The sequence below is a fragment of the Etheostoma cragini genome, chromosome 19 (genome assembly GCF_013103735.1).
Source record: "Etheostoma cragini isolate CJK2018 chromosome 19, CSU_Ecrag_1.0, whole genome shotgun sequence".
Classification (NCBI taxonomy): domain Eukaryota; kingdom Metazoa; phylum Chordata; class Actinopteri; order Perciformes; family Percidae; genus Etheostoma; species Etheostoma cragini.
This window is the reverse complement of record NC_048425.1, coordinates 9688421-9706584: the sequence shown is the minus strand read 5'-3', so window position 1 is coordinate 9706584 and position 18164 is coordinate 9688421. Positions and strand designations below refer to the sequence as shown.

The 18164-nt window shown below is 42.2% G+C and overlaps 1 protein-coding gene across 7 annotated transcripts in view; it reads left to right on the top strand.

The window, feature by feature from the left end:
• The window catches only part of nrxn2b (neurexin 2b), a 589914-nt gene that overhangs the window by 358217 nt on the left and 213533 nt on the right, over positions 1-18164 (top strand). Inside the window, exon 1 of one of the 7 annotated variants that reach the window (XM_034856689.1) lies at positions 15917-17709. The exons of the other annotated variants lie outside the window; for them this stretch is intronic. Within the exon in view, the coding sequence (XP_034712580.1) occupies positions 17376-17709 (334 nt within the window). The 5' untranslated portion in view covers positions 15917-17375. Of the gene's footprint in view, positions 1-15916; positions 17710-18164 lie in introns of those variants that run through there. 7 annotated transcript variants of the gene reach the window in all.

Below are 18164 nucleotides of genomic sequence, written 5' to 3'. Positions count from 1 at the left end.
ACACCTCAACTTAATATTTTTAATGGATGTTCTTTTCTTTTCTTTTTTAAACAAAAACCTTATATCATGGCCTTTCTGTGTCATTTGAACCCAAAAACAATGTATATTGTGGGAACAAGCTAATTAGCTAACAATCTCTGCAGCTAAACCTTTAATATTGTATTACAGGAACAGTCAGCACTTTCTATATATAGTATAGTTGTGACATCATAACCGTACATAAGTCCTGACAGCTTTTTTAAAGGCACAGTTTCTGAATACGGGCTGTGTGCATTTCTCTGTGTATTTGGTGTTTTTATACTTTCACAGTATTTATACAGCACCTTGACCTGCTTTATAATAAAATAACATTGGAATCTCACTTCTTACAATAGAGGACCTTAAAAACTGACTAAGCCAGGCACCATTACATTTATTATACAATTGCACAATTAATTGATTGATTTAAAATTCATCAAGGGATTATCTACCATAGATTAGATTCAGTGGCAAAACATGATACCGTCAAAATAAATGTCAGTGTACCAGACTACATTGTGTTAAATTGCGCTGTGTTCATGTCAATTTTGGTCCATATCCCTTTGAGAAATGTTCTGCCTGTTTCTGCATTAAGTGGCTTTGTGGGCGTATAGGTGCTCAATAAATTCTATTCCCCATTGATTAATGTTTTAGCACTGTTAAGATGAGTTTAATTGATACCATGTGACAAGGAGAACACACAAGCCCCGGTGAAAATGTCCGATTGATATCACAGACAAATTCAAAAATTACTAATTGAAATGTGGCCGACTGGCCTAGAACGACTTTGTCATTAGTGTGACGCTGGGCTCGCCGGCTATGTGCTTTTTTGAGAGGGAAAATAACGGCAGAGAGGATGGAATAAAGAAGATTAACTTAACAGCTTTAAATTAAACCGCTAACAAAAATGGTGCAAAACAATCATGTTAAAAAAATATTAAAAAGCCATCGTCTCCTTGATTCCATTATGATTCATTAGTACATTAATGCAGGATCATAGTCTGCATACCATTTGGAAATATGAGAAACATGATTGGGTTTACATATAGGAATTTATGCGCTTGTTGCAGGTTTCAGATGAGTTTACTACACACTATCTTTGTGGTTTGGGTTTGTATGCCACCCACCAAGGGGTTGGGGGGGGGGGGGGGGGGGGGGGGGGGGGGCGTAGTTTACAAGCACTGAGAGATAAGAGTGGCAAGGTGAGGAAATGAGGTGGAAAATTCAGAATAGTGTCATACTACGATGATGATCATTTCCTGTAAAACAAGATGGAGTATGTGGCAGCCTTGGAATAAAGGAACAGGGGAGTGGATTTGTCTTTAGACTGATGGGGGAGTTGCACTAATGGTCACAAAGGCAGTGCAAAAGAACAGAGGTAGCAAGTAAAACAGCTTAGACACAGTGTAATGCAATGCGGGAAGAAATGATTTTTTTTCATTTTATGGGGTCTTGACAGACTAAACAAAGTGGCCTGAAACCAACTCTTAAATCCAATATAAAATTCAAGTAAGATTTTACAGTTACAATGATTTTCATTAGTGTCATGCATGTCAATTTTAATGTATTTATAAAAGATACTGTTAAAATAACAGTGAGATTAACCCATGAACATCCACAAATGGACTGATGTTAATCCTTCAACCCTTACTGTACAAGCTGCAACTGTGCTGAACTTTGCTGAGGCTTGCCCACCATAAAGGGCATTACTACATTTTATTCATTTTTACTGATCATTTATTCAACACAGGTAACTGCTTTGGCCTCAAGTCATCCTTAGATGATAGCGACTGATACTGAAATCAAATTAAACCAAATTAAAATGAGCCCTATTATAGGTTGAATGAATGGAGAATGCAATGGCTGCTCTTTGCTTCAGGATGCCAGGAACTTATAAAGAAACGGAAAGGCTTTTCTGTTCTAAAATCACAGATTAAATCAGAAAACTGTCCAATCATATAGTGCACTTGGGGACACATGAGTAAATGACCACAGAAAAATGCTCTCCACACAGTTCAGCGCTCCTGGGTAATCAACCGGCATTTTTTTTCAGGGCCAGATAGTTTGACTGGAAACACACTGCATAGTACTTTCCTGCATTTTGAAAGACTCAGTGTTTTATATGAAGATAAGTTGTGTACATTTAAAAACAACTCACCAGTGCCTGCCCTTTCCCACACTCTCCTCACCAGAAGCCCTTCACCGTCACTGCAGGCTGGTGTTAAAACGTCATAAGACGAGTCATGATGACAGTTGTGTGTTTGTGTGTGAGGATGAGTGTATGTGTGAAGAGCCTGGCTCACTCCAACATGTTAATCAGTGCCAGTAGCTCGAGCTCTGGTGGCCGGTTGTCTGGGAAGGAGCAAACACGCTAACAAACAAACACAGACACTGAAACAACTGTGAATGCCATCTGGCTTTTGCAGGCCCCTGCGGAGGGACCGGGTTCTTCGAGAGATATGCAGAGGGAGTGGGTGGTAGAAGGACAAGGAATGAGGGAAGGCAGAAGAGGGAAGAGTTTGAGTGGGTGAAGTTAAAGACTGATAGGTCTCCACCCTCCCGCTACTTATTGCTAATTGGCCATCGAGTCATGTTGCCATCAAGTCATGTTGATGCTGTGCCAACACAATAGCACAATGTCAACGTGCAATCTGACAGCCATGTTTTCCATCTCTCTGTTTACTTAGTTGTACGTTGCTGTCCTCCTTTATCCTATCACTGTTTTTGAGTCCAAAATCTCTGGCGACTGCTTGTGTTTTTAAGAGTAATTTGATCTGAAAGGCCAAACCTTGAAGGACGTGAGGCTGCAGTGAATCTAAATGGCCTCACCATGGCCATGAGAAATGCTCAAGTATTACACCGATGTTGCTATGACTTAGCACCTGGTGTCCTTTCGCAAGGTTAAGTGAAGTTACCCATGTAAAAACAGCGCTGTCTACTGTGCATGCTAACAAGGTCTGTGAGTACATAATGTCCAGACCTATCTACAGACAGCTGCTGACTTTTCCTTCTAGGAAATGTATGTCCGAGGTCCTGTTTGAACTGGAATTGCAAAGGTGGTAAACCCAGTCCTCAAAGCCTTTTGATGTTTTGGTATTCGCCAAGGTTTTCTGATCCTCAGTGGGTAAGCATGAACATACTACAGTATGTGTGTTTGCCTCTCTGTGTCTAACCTCCTAATTCCCACAAAAATATGTTTAGTTATCAGTTAAGTTTTTTTAGGTTTAGTTATTATTTTCTGTTTAACTTCTATAGATTGACAATGTTTTCTAGGTCTCAAAGGCAAAGCCAGTCTTTCAGTTGAATTGAGTTTTGTTAGCAAGTAGTTTTCTTGTTTGTAATAACACCATTGTTAAGAGACAACGCAATGCAAAGCTTGAATCCAGTGCAAGCAACATGACCAGTCAGACAATAAAACGTGTTTAACTCAGTTATTGCAGCTTTTGATGTGAAAATAAAAGTGAAGCCACCATAATTTCTTTAATAACCATTGAATGGCTCTGTAAAATCTTTGCAATCTTGCAATGGACAGTATACACAATAGCATAATCCTCATTTTCACTTAAAAATGTAGTTTAGACAAATGTTGGAACTGGGGAGCATGCATTGCAATATCTGTGGTCTGCTCATACTTTGACTTTAACTGGTGTGGAGGGTCTAATTATTTATGTGTGTAACAGCCTTATTTACTTTAAAGTTGGCCTTTGGCCTCTCTGGTTGATTTGACTGATCAATTTGGAATGGAAAGATAAATGGTAACCTAATCAGTTCTTTTTTTTTTTACCAACAAATAATAGAAGCTGCATTGGACAATGAGTATGGACACTTGACTGAGAAATGGTACCAAGTGGGTTGGGGTAATTAATAGCCCATTATAGAGGAGTTAGGGGAGCAGTTAGTCTTCAGTTTGTATCGGTTAATAGAAGCAAGGAGAAAGACAAGAGGATAATCACCATTGAATCAAAGTTGTGTGCCTTTAACATCAATTTTTTCTAGCTTTGAGAGAGAGAGAGAGAGGAGACAATTTGCCCCCCATTTAGTTGAAGCATGAGTGAAAAATAGCAGAAGGCAGAGGAAGAATTTGATTATATAGCTAGGCATTACAAATTGAATAATTTAAATGTAAGCGTGGTAATGGCCAAGGGAGTGAAAATAAAACGACAAGAGCCAATGAGTGAACCAGAATAAGAATAAAATAGAGGCTTCTGTGTGTCTTGAGATTTTTCCACACATTGTAACCATGCATATGCTAAAGCCCTCTGTCTCAGTAGGGTTTTTTGTTTTTTTTAATAGAAGGTTTGCATGCTCCTTGGAACATGAGCTGGAAAAGCTATTTGCACTGCAGCAAAATATAACATGGTAATACACTATGTGCCATGTCACAGCCTAGACTGTCAATGTTGAATTCACAGATATAATTATATAACCTATAGTTGGAGGCCCCTCACAAGCCAGCCTCAGGGAGCCAGAGATTAATTTCCAACCCTGATTAAATATAAATTCTGGTTTTGTATGCCATTAATCCTATGTGCTTTTTTATGTTGCGGTTCCCTCTGTAGTTGTAATCATCCTAGATTAGCGATCCTCCATTACACGTTCTTCTATCATTTCCACAAGCGTTCATCCTCTCCTGCTACATTTTAGTACTTGTGTCTATCACTTGGCTAACAAAAGGACAGCCCTGCCCATTTCCTATTGTTAGTGTGAAACCCTAATAGCTTTACTAGACCCTGTCAAAGAGCAATATCTGTAAACCCTCGCCGTGCATAAGCAGTACCCGACAGGGCAGAGCTGAATAAAGAGTGTTAGGGTCTTTAATTAAATGTGTCATCTTGGCATTTGATAAGCCCAGCAGGGCATAATGGCTGCCAGTTACAAAGCCTCATGTTGGAAGAGGAGACTAAAAGCCAACTGTCTCCACATATTATTGCTACTGCAAACTGGGGAAAAATTGCAGACACACAGCTTCACTGACCAACAGGGGCAGTAAATAGTTTAAATAATGTTATTCAAGTTAGTGAGCCAGTATATTAGCATCACATTTATCAAACAGGGCAAGAATGCATTATCTTTTTATGGCAATAAGGAATTGCTCATGAAAGTAACCTACCTGAGGTGTTTTGAGTGACTTGTTCTCACCTAACTAGACTTTATGTAATGTCGTCATGGTGGTAGATAGCGGAGAGGTCATTCACTTGTCGTATATGCAGTGGCGTCAGCACTTTAGCAGCAGAATCACTTTTGAAAACATCAAACATCTGAGGGTGAAGACGAATGTTCACCTCACCCAATCTTCAAATATAGATTGCACCTAGAAAATGCTCACGCAGTCCTCTTTCTCACTCTAAATTATTGAGTGCAAACATGCGATGTGTTTACTTGGCCTTTGTCCATATGAAAAAGTAATGCTGTGTCCCGCGCAGAGCATGTACGGAAATATAAAGGCTAGATGTTTCCACACAGCAAAGAGGAAGGGGATTTTGTGGAGACAGTTAGTTAGAAAATGTGATTATATACTTTAATTTAAGTACCTGTCCTTGTCCTTATTTACTGCAACCAAGCACAAGTTTTGGATAATGTCTTTGGTCTAAAATTTGGACTACAATTTAGATTGCATCAAACACCTGTCCTGTCTGCCACTGTCTATGATCATAGAATTTTTGGCGTCTGATTGCAATTATCCTTGTGGCAAAGTATAAATGTTGTCTTTCCACCAAGTACACAGCAGGCAGAACAAAGACGGAGAGAAAAAAAAGTGATATTTTCAGATGTAATTTAAATGTAATAGCCACATTTAATATCCCAGTATGACAGTGCTGTTGGTGTTTTTAAACGCACACCTTTAGACTGTAAAAGAAGATAGCATGATTTAGAGTAGAGGACACCCCTTTTTGCAAGAAGACTTATTTTATATAGGAGCACAGAGACTCTATTTGCTTGCCAGCGCTTTTAGAGGTGCATTTCACTCTTTTGTGGGTGCTCTGATAATTACACGGTTTCTTTTGGTCTTATTTGTGCAGGCATATCAGACATAAAAGATAGACAGAGCAGAAAGTGGTTTGCCACAATCCGGTGGTGAAAACTAATACCTCTGCTGTTCAGCATCATGTATGACGTTAGCCTTAGCAGGAATGTCTGTTAGCTGGTTTGAGATCTGTAGAGATGTCTAATGCTTGCAGGCTCGCATATTCGGTGATTGACCCATTTAGTGGAGGGCTCCTGTAGTGTAATTTCCCGCTCCACCTGACACCCCAACACACCAGAATTAATGTCAACCTGCTCAATTTCCTTTTCGCTGCTGAAGTGATTGTCAGAATTGTCTTCCTCACCTTTACTCTTGCTCTCCAAGGTTGATAAAAGTACTTTCCCACAACGTTTTAAATTTAAAAGGACTCTTTTAGTTTGTATCCTACTCGGTCCAGGATCTACAATACTGTTATCTTTACCAGCCTGTGAATATATTATGTAAAGGCCACATGTATATTTTTTTAGCACAGTACCTCACCAATGAAAGGCCAATCACATCATCAGTATCCCTTAGATCCCGTGGCTAGTGTTTGCAAAAACAGCTGACTGACTGTATGGTCAATGAGCATTATGATAGACGTGTCATAGCATAAGTACTGTAAACAGTAGTTGAATGACCAGTAGTTGAATGATGTACTATGTTTGTTGCGTCAGTATATGTGTTTATCACACGGTTGCCCCAGTTCTGAATGGTGACTTAAAATGACTTAATTGAATAAGCTCTGATACTGCTACTCCAGGTCATTAATTCTGTGGTAGAAGAGAAAGACGGCGCCTTCTTGACTAATTATTATGTTGGCTAACTCATTCCTCGGCTCTTTGCATGTGTTCATGTTGTGCATCTGAATGAGAGAGGGAGAGAGGAGAGTGGCATGCAAGAATTACTGGGGGGAAAGAACAGATTTCATAACATTCATTTAAGAGATGAATGTATTTTCCCATGGACTTACTTTGGTTGATAAATATTTCTGTGACTCTACTCCAATTAAATGAGCAATCATTTCCTAGCCATTTAAATCTGCAGTGCAGCGTCCTGATTGGCAGCAGCAGTCGATGCCATGATGGAAAGTCATGTTCACAAATTCAAAGCAGGCGTGGCCATCTGCCTATCGATAACCTGAGCATGTTAACCCTTTAACCTTGCGCTGCTGCGTGTTCATCCCTAATGTGGCCTGCACTTAGGTGGTCGATGTCTTCCACTGAGCTGAATCTCTAGCAGCTGAAAAAAGAAGCAGAGGACAAGCGAGGATGGACTCATAAAAGGGGAGATCTATGGAAAAGTTGCTGTACGATTGTCTGTGTGGGTGACCATTATTCCTCCGCCATTGTAATGTAAAATCGCCCTGATGTATGATTCCTGTTTTCCTGATATATATCCAATGTGGTTTTCAAGCAAGTTTTCAAGATCAAAGCTAGAGTCCACGTTAGGCAAGAACAAATCACAATCATCTTCAACCACTGGAGGGTACCTCACCTGTTGTTATGTGTAAATGTTATTGGCTCTACGGGAGAGGAAAACTGCTGAGAAGATGGATTTGTTAACTGCAGGGATGTGTGATGTAGAGAAGCCACCGTAGAAGGTTTGCCATGCATTATAGATCCAGAAAGGATTTTGTTGCCTTCTGTATTCCCCGGCACTGACCCATAATAGTATGTGTGAAAAATCCAGTTGGCAATGCGGTTGCAGGTGTGGAGGCCTGCCTGAGGGGCCTCGATTCGGGTGACTGGGTTCAAGGTCTTTGCCGTCAAACAGCATCAATGATTTAGAACGCCGAGGCACCATGGATTACTTTGTGGCTTTGATATAAAAAGAACAGTAACGGACATGTTACATGTGAAAACTCATCCTTAAGCACAGAAGCACACACACAAAAATAAGCAATGTCATTGATCAGGACCAACAGTGGAGGGTGGGAACATCAGGGATGCAATGAAATGGAACAAATACAAACATGTTGAATTAACCTGTAATCAGACTTAACAGACAGGGTTTTCAAAGGTTGGTGCAAAAACACAGCAGACCAAACTGTTTCACTCTGTATTTTGGTTTTCTTGAACGCAGTCAGCTGCTGTGTAGCCCCATCGTCGACAATGGCAGCAGTGGCTTCTGTGTGCCGAGCGTGTAACCAAGGCTGACACGTTGAGGAGGCAACCGTCACCCTGTCCATTAACTCTGAAATCCCGATTCCAGTCAGCTACAGTATACTATTACTTTTTTGCTGCACTCACAACACACACATGCACATACGTCTGCAACACACACAATCTGTCTCAACGTACAAATTCACCCAAAACATGCCCTAAAAACGATATTTTCTGCTTCTGTTTTTTGAAAAGTTGTCCTTTGCCAGTGATTTTCACAAGTGAAACTGAACACAGAGAACTGGGAGGAAATAGTTTTTCCTCTGCGGGGAAATCAGTGGAAAGTGTTTATTTCAAGGGTTTCTCCCTTAGATAAGAGATGACACTAGAAGGAGCAAACATCAGCAACGGGGATTATGACCAAACAGCCTCCCAGAGGGAGCGAATGATAAAGTTTTTTTTTTATGTCTAAGCTGGGAGCTAGAGTTGGGGGAGAAAGGATTAAAATGACAGGTATGAATATCAAGAGAAGATTGGCTCATCCTAGTGAATGGACACTCAGTGCCGAGAAGCTGTACAAACCCATATCTTCGCAGACAGGAGTCTACAAATTGTGTCTGGCATTAGATTATTCCCTGGTTTACTCTTTGCTTATTGCGTTTCTGTCTCTTGGATCAAGAAATTTCACTACTACTGTTTCAGTGACGAGTCAGTTTGCCTTATACAGTCTCTTTACTGAAGAGACTTGTTACTTGTTATTTCAAAGTTATGTCACTATTACAAAAAATAATTAAACTAAAACAAAGAGCAAAGTTAGCTGTATAAGTTTTAATATCCTGAAATATAACAAAATATACCCACACACTGCCTTCAACAGGCAGTGTAACATAATTTCACTTACACCAATGTGTATTCACAAAACGGCTTGTGCCAAAAAGGAGCATAACTGATCCCAGTTATGATTTATTAGGACCCAAGATTCAAATAATGTCCAAGTAGAGTTGGCCTAATTAGAACAGCAGTTTGGTTTCAGCCTTGCTTAATTCTGATTAGTATTTAATATTGTATGCTTCTCACAGCCTATATAGTTGTAACTACAGGTTTTCTTCAGAACTTGCCTTTTTAGCCAATTACAAAAAAAGAACGTGTCTGAAAATTCAGTAGATGTTTTGGTGCATGATAGATTCACATCTATCATTCACATGTAATACGTAAGCTAAAAGTAATAAAAACTAGTCAATAGTATTTGACCACATCACCTTCAAGCATCTAAAAAACTAATTATTTGGCTTACTAGGAGTTCTGGTAAGTATTGGTTTAGTACAAGCCATCCTTTTGAGCTCGGTACAGGTGTGATTTTTTTTTTTAATGTATTTTATAATTATAGTATGTATTTATTCTGTCTCTCTCTAACTGTCCGTCCGTGTGTTTCCAGTGTTGCAAGTAAATGAACAATCCCAAATGGGAACGAGACTCTGTGTTGCCAATGTGTTGCATTAGCCTGGGGAACTAACGGTCAGTAATAGACGGAAGTAAAAAAGTCTAGTCTCAGATCTCAGGTTTGTTTCTGGTCTCCGGTTGGCAATACCAGTATCAGACTGTTAGACTGACTGTCTTTTGTCTGTCAGATGCCATCAAATGCATATGCACGCTCTAGGGGTACTTGACACACCTTCTCTATTTTAGTGTATTAACTGAGCCCTTAAAGCTAAGTCCTTAAAGTACGTACTATAATACCGTGCTCAAATCTCCAGGGAAAACGTGAGCTCCATGTGGGAAAACACTTCTGTACACCGTTGTTGTTTTTGCACACATAATGCATGAGCGCCTCTGCAAATATTTAGTACAACAGCCCTACATTGCCTGGTGGCTTTGTCTCTGTTATACTTATACACCAGCATCTCTGACTGTTTTTGCAAACCATGTACGGTGCTAACAGCCATAGACGGAATTGCAGCTCAAGCCATGTATCTCTTATGTGCAGGATAAGGCCAAGAGAATTCTCTCCCCAATCTGTTCCCTGCAGATTTCTCATTGTTGTTGTGTGTTAATCTCAGTGATAACAGCGAGGACTCTGCGCTCCATATCTGGAGTTTAAATCGATAGGCACTTCCATTTATCGAACATAGACCCTAACAGAGCATCACAAACGGCTTATGTCTTAAATAAGCTGTTATCTGTCTTTCTGGTCATCTCTCTTTTTTTTCGCACTCATACACACGTCTCACATTAAGTGCTGTTCCCTTTCACGTAGGCTTTGGATAAATTAGATGTGATTCAGCAGGCATTTAAACACTGGGGCGTCTCATACCCTAGAGCTCTGCAATCTGGCTCCCCAGAAAGATGATGACTCTTTCTTTCTCTTTCACTCTCCCCTCCTCTGCTAACTTTCTCTCCTGCACCGTGCTCCCTCCCCTTCTCTCCCCAGTGCTATTGTTGGGCCCTCATTGCGTATCAAAATTGTATTTAAAGTCCTTAAATCCTTGTCAAAATTTTCCGTGTGTGCAGGAGATTACTGCGAGCCAGTATTATTCTGGAATAGCTTTAGCAGACACTCTCCCTCCCCACCAACCTTTGAGTGTGTACCCTGATTATTACCTTCACAATGGCACGTAGACAGAATTTGTTTTCAGGTCCCGGTAAACCTGTGAATCACCTTGTGAAGTAATAGTTTGTGTATTGGCATGCACCACATTCCTATCTTCTTCATATTGTTTTGGCTCAGGGAGAGTAACACGTTACGGGGCCAGTTGCCTGTGGCCTGATGTCAGGGCCCCTCATAGACATCATGGATGAGGTGGAGGTGAGCCCATCTGGTCCAGACAGCTGGGTCCACAGCTGGAGGGACAGACAGTGACAGCTGACTCCCCACACCGCACGAGGCTGCAGAGAAGGATGGATGGCTGGGGGGGGGGCAATAGAGCGATGACAAGTAGAGGTGCTGGAGAGTAGGATGAGAAAAGCTTGCCAGCCTACGGTGGAATTGATGTAGAAAGATCTACTCAGTTTGCCAGGTGTCATGGGTAAATGTGTTATGGTACAATTCTGCTCTTAATTTAACTTTTGCACATGACTTAGGGAATGCACCCTTTAGTTAATGAATTGTGTAAACTATGTAAGGGATTATAACATAGCAGCATTGTGTATGTTTACGTGCACACTAATATTCCAAATATGATATTTCGAAATTGGTACAGGTCATGTCAACAGCATCTTCCGTTTGGATATTCCAAATAAGGCCTTTTTCCTAACATAGTTTTTTGAATAAGACGTGGGATATGCCAGTATTATTCAGGTTTTATAAGCATTTTTTGGACATGTATACAGTGCATTTAGAATATGTGTCTCAATCAGGGGTTTTATTGCAGTTAGCAACGGTTTACAGCCAGTTTAGGGCCCCCTAGCCTGAACCCTACAGTCCCCTGCACCCCTAACCCTACAGTCAGCTCTGTACGTTGTCATGGTTATTGTGCACAAACCAACCAGCCAACAGTTTCCAAGATTATAATCTTCCTGCCATTTTTTTTTAACTGTTCTGAAAAGCAAAAGTGACAACAGTAAGTGTGTGTGTGTGTGGGGGGGGGGGGGGGGGGGGGGGGGGGGGGACGACAACAAATGATAACATAAGATTGGGGGACAACGTCATTCTGCGTATGATCATTAATGGAATCTCAGGGAAAAAGGCTCTCATGGTGATGGGGAGGAGTAAGTGATTTATATTTCGTCCTAATCTCCTTGCAGTCTCCCTCTCTTCTTGAGGATATATCATTTCACGGGATTAAGATGTGTGCAACCGGCTCCTTCTTCCAAGTGAAACAGGAGACACCCCCTCTTGCTAGTTATTTCTCGTCTACCTAGCTGAGAATTCATTGCACATTTCCCTTTAATCCCTTGCCTCTAATTACTAAGCATACTCTCCCTGCTTCCTTCCTGTTTGTCTTTCATCCTGATCATTCTTTTTCATCTATAACCCTTCCCCATAAATTCTTCCAGCATCCAATCCAATGCGTTAAACCTCTCTTTCATTATGCCTCTCAGTTCCTGTAACTCTGGTATCATGATACATCATGCATATGCATTCATTTGACTAGATATTCATAGTTTTCAAAGCTGCTGAAGCCACAATGCTGTTAGACAATTCCTTTGTCCACAACACTGTACTCTAATGTGCCCATCAGCTCTGTATAGATGGCTTCATATTTTGCTTTCATTCACCCTTGTGCTGTCTTTTGTGGCTCACTTTGAAGCCATTGCTGGGTAACCGTATGCATCTGATTACAGACAGGATAATTGATGCTGGGTTGGTGGAAAACCAATAGATTTTAATTACCAAACCTCTCTGAGAGCAGCATATTAAATAAATGAATAAACCATATGTATCCCATTACAAGCCGCAATCAAGCTGCTGGCTGCCGGTCTTTGCCTGCCCTGTACACTATAACGGCCACACTGTGTACTGCATATGTTATATTTACTTTATATAACCTGATTACAAAGGTTTTATTTTTTTGAGAATGTAGCGTGTGTCAGGGCTGCAACTCTCGATGATCTTCAATGTCGCTTAATCCATTGATCATTTTCTTGATTAACAAAGTAGTCATTGGATCTATGAAATGTCAAAGAAAATATTAACCCTCATATATTCTTTGGGTCAAAATGTAACCCGTTTTTAGTTATTTTATTTGTTTTTGCACAAAAAAATGGCCCCTTGAAATAAGCACTGGAAATGTCAACAATGGCAGCAATGCCACTTTGACGATAGCGTCCCCAGATCAGAAAATGCTCTAACGGGTCATATTAACTGGCCATTACAAACAACCTATTTTGTTGTTTAGGTATGAGGACTGTACACTTTATTTAACAAGAGTTTAAGAATTATTTACACAATGTTTTCCTTTAAAATATTTTAGAAAACCTTCAGCAATAAGATTAAATTAGGTCAGGTACAGAATCATTTCCCAAAAAGAGATGGCCCTTATACTCAGATAGTGGGTGTCTCAACATGGATTCAGACACTTAAGCAACTGTAGATTTCTGCTGTCTGAGGACTTTCTGTCTGTTAAGAATATAACAGAATCTGAAGTCTGTACATTGTTGAGGCTTGTCTGTTTGTATTCCAGACAAACAAGGCTATTTCCCTGTTTGCCGTATTCAACAGCACACTTATATAAGCGTCCAACGTTGGGGGCTCAGTCTGGAGGACGTTTCCCCAACAGTGCACTTACATAAGCGGCTAACATCAGGGGCTCAGTACAGGAGAAGGCTACTGAATAGCACAAACAGGAGATGGAAGTTAAAAATTGATGGCTTGCTTTTAGTGTTTCTCTCTCCCCCCCCCACCCACCCACTGTGCGAGCATTCAGAGATTCAGCTTGTCCTACTTTCCTGATCTCACCCAGTGGAAAAATCAGAGCCTTTCCTCTGCTTCTTTTGTTGGTGTCATGTGAAAAACTGCTGGCACCTTTTGACTTAGATCTAGACATTAACGTACAAAGCCACATTGACGCTGTTGCTTCCTTGTAAAAAGAAAACAAAATCTATTATCTTTGCTTCTTACATATGTAATAAAATAGGTGTATAATGGCTGGAAGGTTTAGGCTCAAGATTAGGCTTTGATCCTACGTCTGTCAGTTAACTAATCCCATTTCCTCCATTTGTGACCTCACTTCCCCTGGGGGGTTTTGTAGTTTGTAGTTTCATTGGTTGAATATTTAGTGGCAAGGCTTTTCACTTCTGGGACAGGGGTATTGCATCAACCAGCAGTAGAAGTGACAGGGTGTGTGTGTGTACTATAGTGCAATTAGTATGGATGTGTGTCTGGGGGAGTAAGTGATTACCCCCATGTGTATTTGTGTGCTCTGTGTGTCTATTTGTGTGTGTGGGGGGGGGGGGGGGGGGGGGGGGGGGGGGGGGGGGGGGGGGGGGGGGGGGCAGCAGTCCTCTTTGTCTTTCATCATAATGAGTTCCCAGTCCGCACACTGTCCTCTAAAGGACTGTTGTTGTCATTACTCGTACTTAGAATTGATCAAGACATCGACAGAAAGAAGTGTGACGGTTCACAGAGCTTGATCCTAGTGAATCATAAAGTACAGACATGCACTTTTTGCAGTAGGGGTCTGTCGTCAGGAGGGGTCAGGGTTGGGGGGGGGACTGTCTGTAATCTAAGCTGATAAAGCCCTGATTGCTAAATCAGACCTTGATAGAGTAAAAACAAAGATTTTGAGCGATGGTGTCAGGGTGGAGGGACCATGTAAACACAAGTTTTTCCTAATCTGACTCAGATCTTAAACGAAAGGGAGTTGGGAACAAAGAGCCGACCGCAGTGGAAGGCATGAGCTTGCCTTGTCTGTACCCAGACAGGAAGTGAGCCGGAGTCAAAAGGTTTTTGCAGGTTAGCTGCCCACTAATATCGTCTGAAGTTGGTGAGTGCCAGAGCCCCATCAGACTTAGAGGAATCTAATAATAATACTAATGCATACTTTATTAATCCCACAAGGGGAAATTACAATGTAGTATCGCTCTGCGGATCCTAGCGGGTTTGCCACCCCACAGGAATTTAGATATTGCTCTATCCATCTTATCAAAAAAGATTTCGAGATGAGTATCTGAATGTGTTGGGAAAGACGAAGGAATTTGGGAAGCTCAAGTGCTCTCTTTTTTTTTTGAGGATTTGTAATCCTTTTTATAAGTTCAGCAGTTCAGTTTAGGTGCAAGATCAGGACACGTGTCCCGGTCACCCTGGTTGTCACATCTCCTTCACCCTGACAGCAGCAAGCACGGCATCTTTAGTCTCCCCTGGGATGCTTCCACCTGGCATAGGTGTGTGTGTGTGTGTGTGTGTGTGTGTGTGTGTGTGTGTGAGAGAGAGAGTAACTCAGTAATAGTCCAGTCTCTCTTCTCTCCATCATTGCAGAATACCTACAGAGGCTTTTCCTGTTTTGGCCGTTTCTCTTGCTTCTTGTCTCCTGCACTGCTCCCTTCCCAGCTGAGATCTCTATCGGCCTTGATTTATCTGATACACAATCTTCCTCCATTTCTCGCTTTCCCTCTGTCTCTCTCTCCTTTCTATCTCATACCTTCTCTCCTATTGTAAACAAATGTCTACACTGCTTGTTGCACTGCTGGCGTTTTTTTCCGCATTATTTTTGCATCCCTATGTTTCTCCTTCTCCTCCTAATGCACATGTTTCCTCGGTGTAGCCACCTATTTCTCTTTCTTTTTCTGTCTTGCCCAAACCACGTACCCCGCCTTCTCTTTGACATAAATAGCAGAAAATGAATATATGGTGTGTAAGGAGAAAACTAAAGTCATGCAGGGGGGAGGTGGGGTTGAGGTCCAAGCTTGAACGATGTGCTTTGTGCAGAGGAGCCAAAAGACAAAAGGAGGAGAGAGGAGAATTAAGAAATTATAGAAAAGTCTGTTCAGATGATAGAGGGCAAACATTCCTTTTTCAGTTTGTCAATAAATAATCCAATTGATTGTCAGGAGCTCCGGTATTCAGTGTGACTTGTGGATACAAATACACCTACTACACAGGTGTGCCATTGCTTTACATACTCCAGAGGATGGGCTTTCTGGCAGCGTATTACGAAAGTGTGTGTGTGTGTTTGTGTGTGCCCGCGTGTGAGCGTGTGCGCGAGTGTATGCGCGCAAACAACAAACCCAACATGCATGTGTGAATCCCATCATTCTTGTGTGCGTGCTCTCCTCCGCCAATTCTCTTCACTCATTCCCCTCCCACTCTTTTTCTCTCTCTCTCTCTCTCTCTCTCTCGCTGCTCCAACCAGACACACAAACACTCTCTGTCTCGGCTCCGATCTATGTATCACAGTCACCGTGAATTCAAAGGATCTGATTGTGTCCACGGTTCTTTTTCGGCTCTATTTCTTTTGCCCCTGACTCTTGGTTTTGCCCTGCCCAAGTGAAAAAGCCATGCGGGTGTGCCTTTGGGGGAGGTGGCTGACTTGATCGGAGGAAAAGGAAAAGGGAAAACTGTGCGGGCAGAAAGGATGCACTCGTTGCTGCAGCTTCTGATTCAATTAGCATGAATTTCACAGCAGAGGCAGCAGAGGCAGTAGCAGCAGCAGCATCGTCAGACTCTCTCAGCAAGCCAGCGGCAGCACCCCGTGTCGGAGCCCCACCGAGAGGACCAGCGCTGGCTGCTTCTCATCTGCGCCCCGACGCGGAAAGCAGTGTTTGAGGGGGTAGAGAATCCCATTCTCAAAGAGTGAAGAGCAATCACAAGTGGGACAGATCTTGCTTACAAGTCTAAGGATTTGAGGATTGTTGAACGGGACTCTGATGCTGCTACCGAGCTTTGGTTTTGGTTTGAAAAGGTGTTAAGGTGTCTTCTTTGGGCTGTTGTTCATTCCATGACCCGTATTGATTTAGTTTGTCAGAAAAGAGGAGAGGGAATTCAGCACCGCCGCACTTGGAAATAGCTGACCGTTCTGTCCTCCCTCTCGCCATCCTTTTTTTCCTCCCCATTCCTATATTCTATTTATCCATCCATCACTTGTTTTGCCGCTCTCGGCTGCAGACTGAGCGGGTTTGAATCTCCTTTAGGGATTCCAAGCCCTGAAACAGGATTTGGCTGCTCCTTCATCTCAGCACCCTTGCTGCTGGCCCTATTTCTTCCCCTCTCCTTTTTGCACACTGGTTTTACTCCAATGTATTTTCCTATCCTACTGCTCTTCGTTTAAGTTGTCTGCAATAAGCTCCGAAGGGATGTCGGGAGGCTTTTTCTTTGCAATGGAGCATTGGCTTATGGGAGGAGAAAGGATCTGAAGATCTCCCCAAGGCGAAGGAAACCCTGTCGAACAATTAACTCCAAGAGCTGTACAAGAGATATTTTTCAAGCAGCTAAGATGGAGTCTGGTGTTTGCTAAATCGGTGCTGCTAAGCTGTGATTTTTTTGTTTTAGAGTGCCAAGGACGTTTCCTGTTGGACAAAAGAGGTTACATTTTCTACAGAAGGTTTAATTGTTTTAGAAGAGGAGTGGGAGTTGTTTTTGTTCTCAAGGGTCCAGTCAGAAGCTTTTGGATATCGACACTAGACTGTTGGAGGATTTTTGGGGTCTTTCTTTTCAGGAAGGATTTTGTAATTTTTTTTTCTTCTTTCCAATCATTTTTTCGGATTTTCAAACAAGGATCTTTTTTTTCCCCTTCTTGGCTTATTTTTGTAATCCGTATTTTCTTTTCCTCCCCGGGCTGGAAAGCAGGGGATCATGGGCCCTGGATTCAATTGAGATGTTCGCATCCTGTTTGTGTCGTATGAAGGGGAGGGGCCTTTTGTTTCTTTCAGGCCCCGCCCCCATGGAGCAGGAAGTGGAAGTGGAGGTGGATGGAGGGTTGCTAGTGGTACCCAGGCCAGCGGTGGCTTCGCCAGTTGTGTGGGCCAGTCCGGCCTTCTTGTTCAGGCTGGTGCTCTCTCTGGCACTGCTGGTGTTCCCTTGCCCAGCTGTGGCAGCCAGAGTTTCCTCCTCCCTCAGTACCACCCACCACGTCCACCACTTTCACAACAAGCATGGTACTGTGCCCATTGCCATAAACCGGATGCCCTTTCTTACACGTGGGGGCCATGGTAAGATAATCAATTTCTCTTTTGATACACTTTTCTGAAAGTTATCGGCTAATGATTGGCCAGTTAAGCTGAGCTACATGCGAAAGTATATGTGCAAGTTTGACTTAGAGTACTGACATGGACTCAAGCGGTCTATGGGAGTTAATTTTCTTCAAGGGGTTGATTTGCGGTGGAAATGAGCTCTAAGTTGAGTACATAAGCCCAGGCAGTTGGTTCATCCATCTATTGATCTGTGGAAAGACTGAGAGGTGCCAGGCCCAGGCGACCGACCTCACTGCCTTAGCTCCCCACAGGCCAGTGTCTGGATTCATGCTCCTGCGTTGGCGGTTGATGTTTCAAGAGGCTGTTCCCTCCTGGGCCTTTTGCAGCACATCTCCAGCCAGCTGGGTCCCACCACTTGCCTTTCAAGCTTGGCAGCCATCTTGGGTCTATTGATGTATTGAACTGTGGCCAAT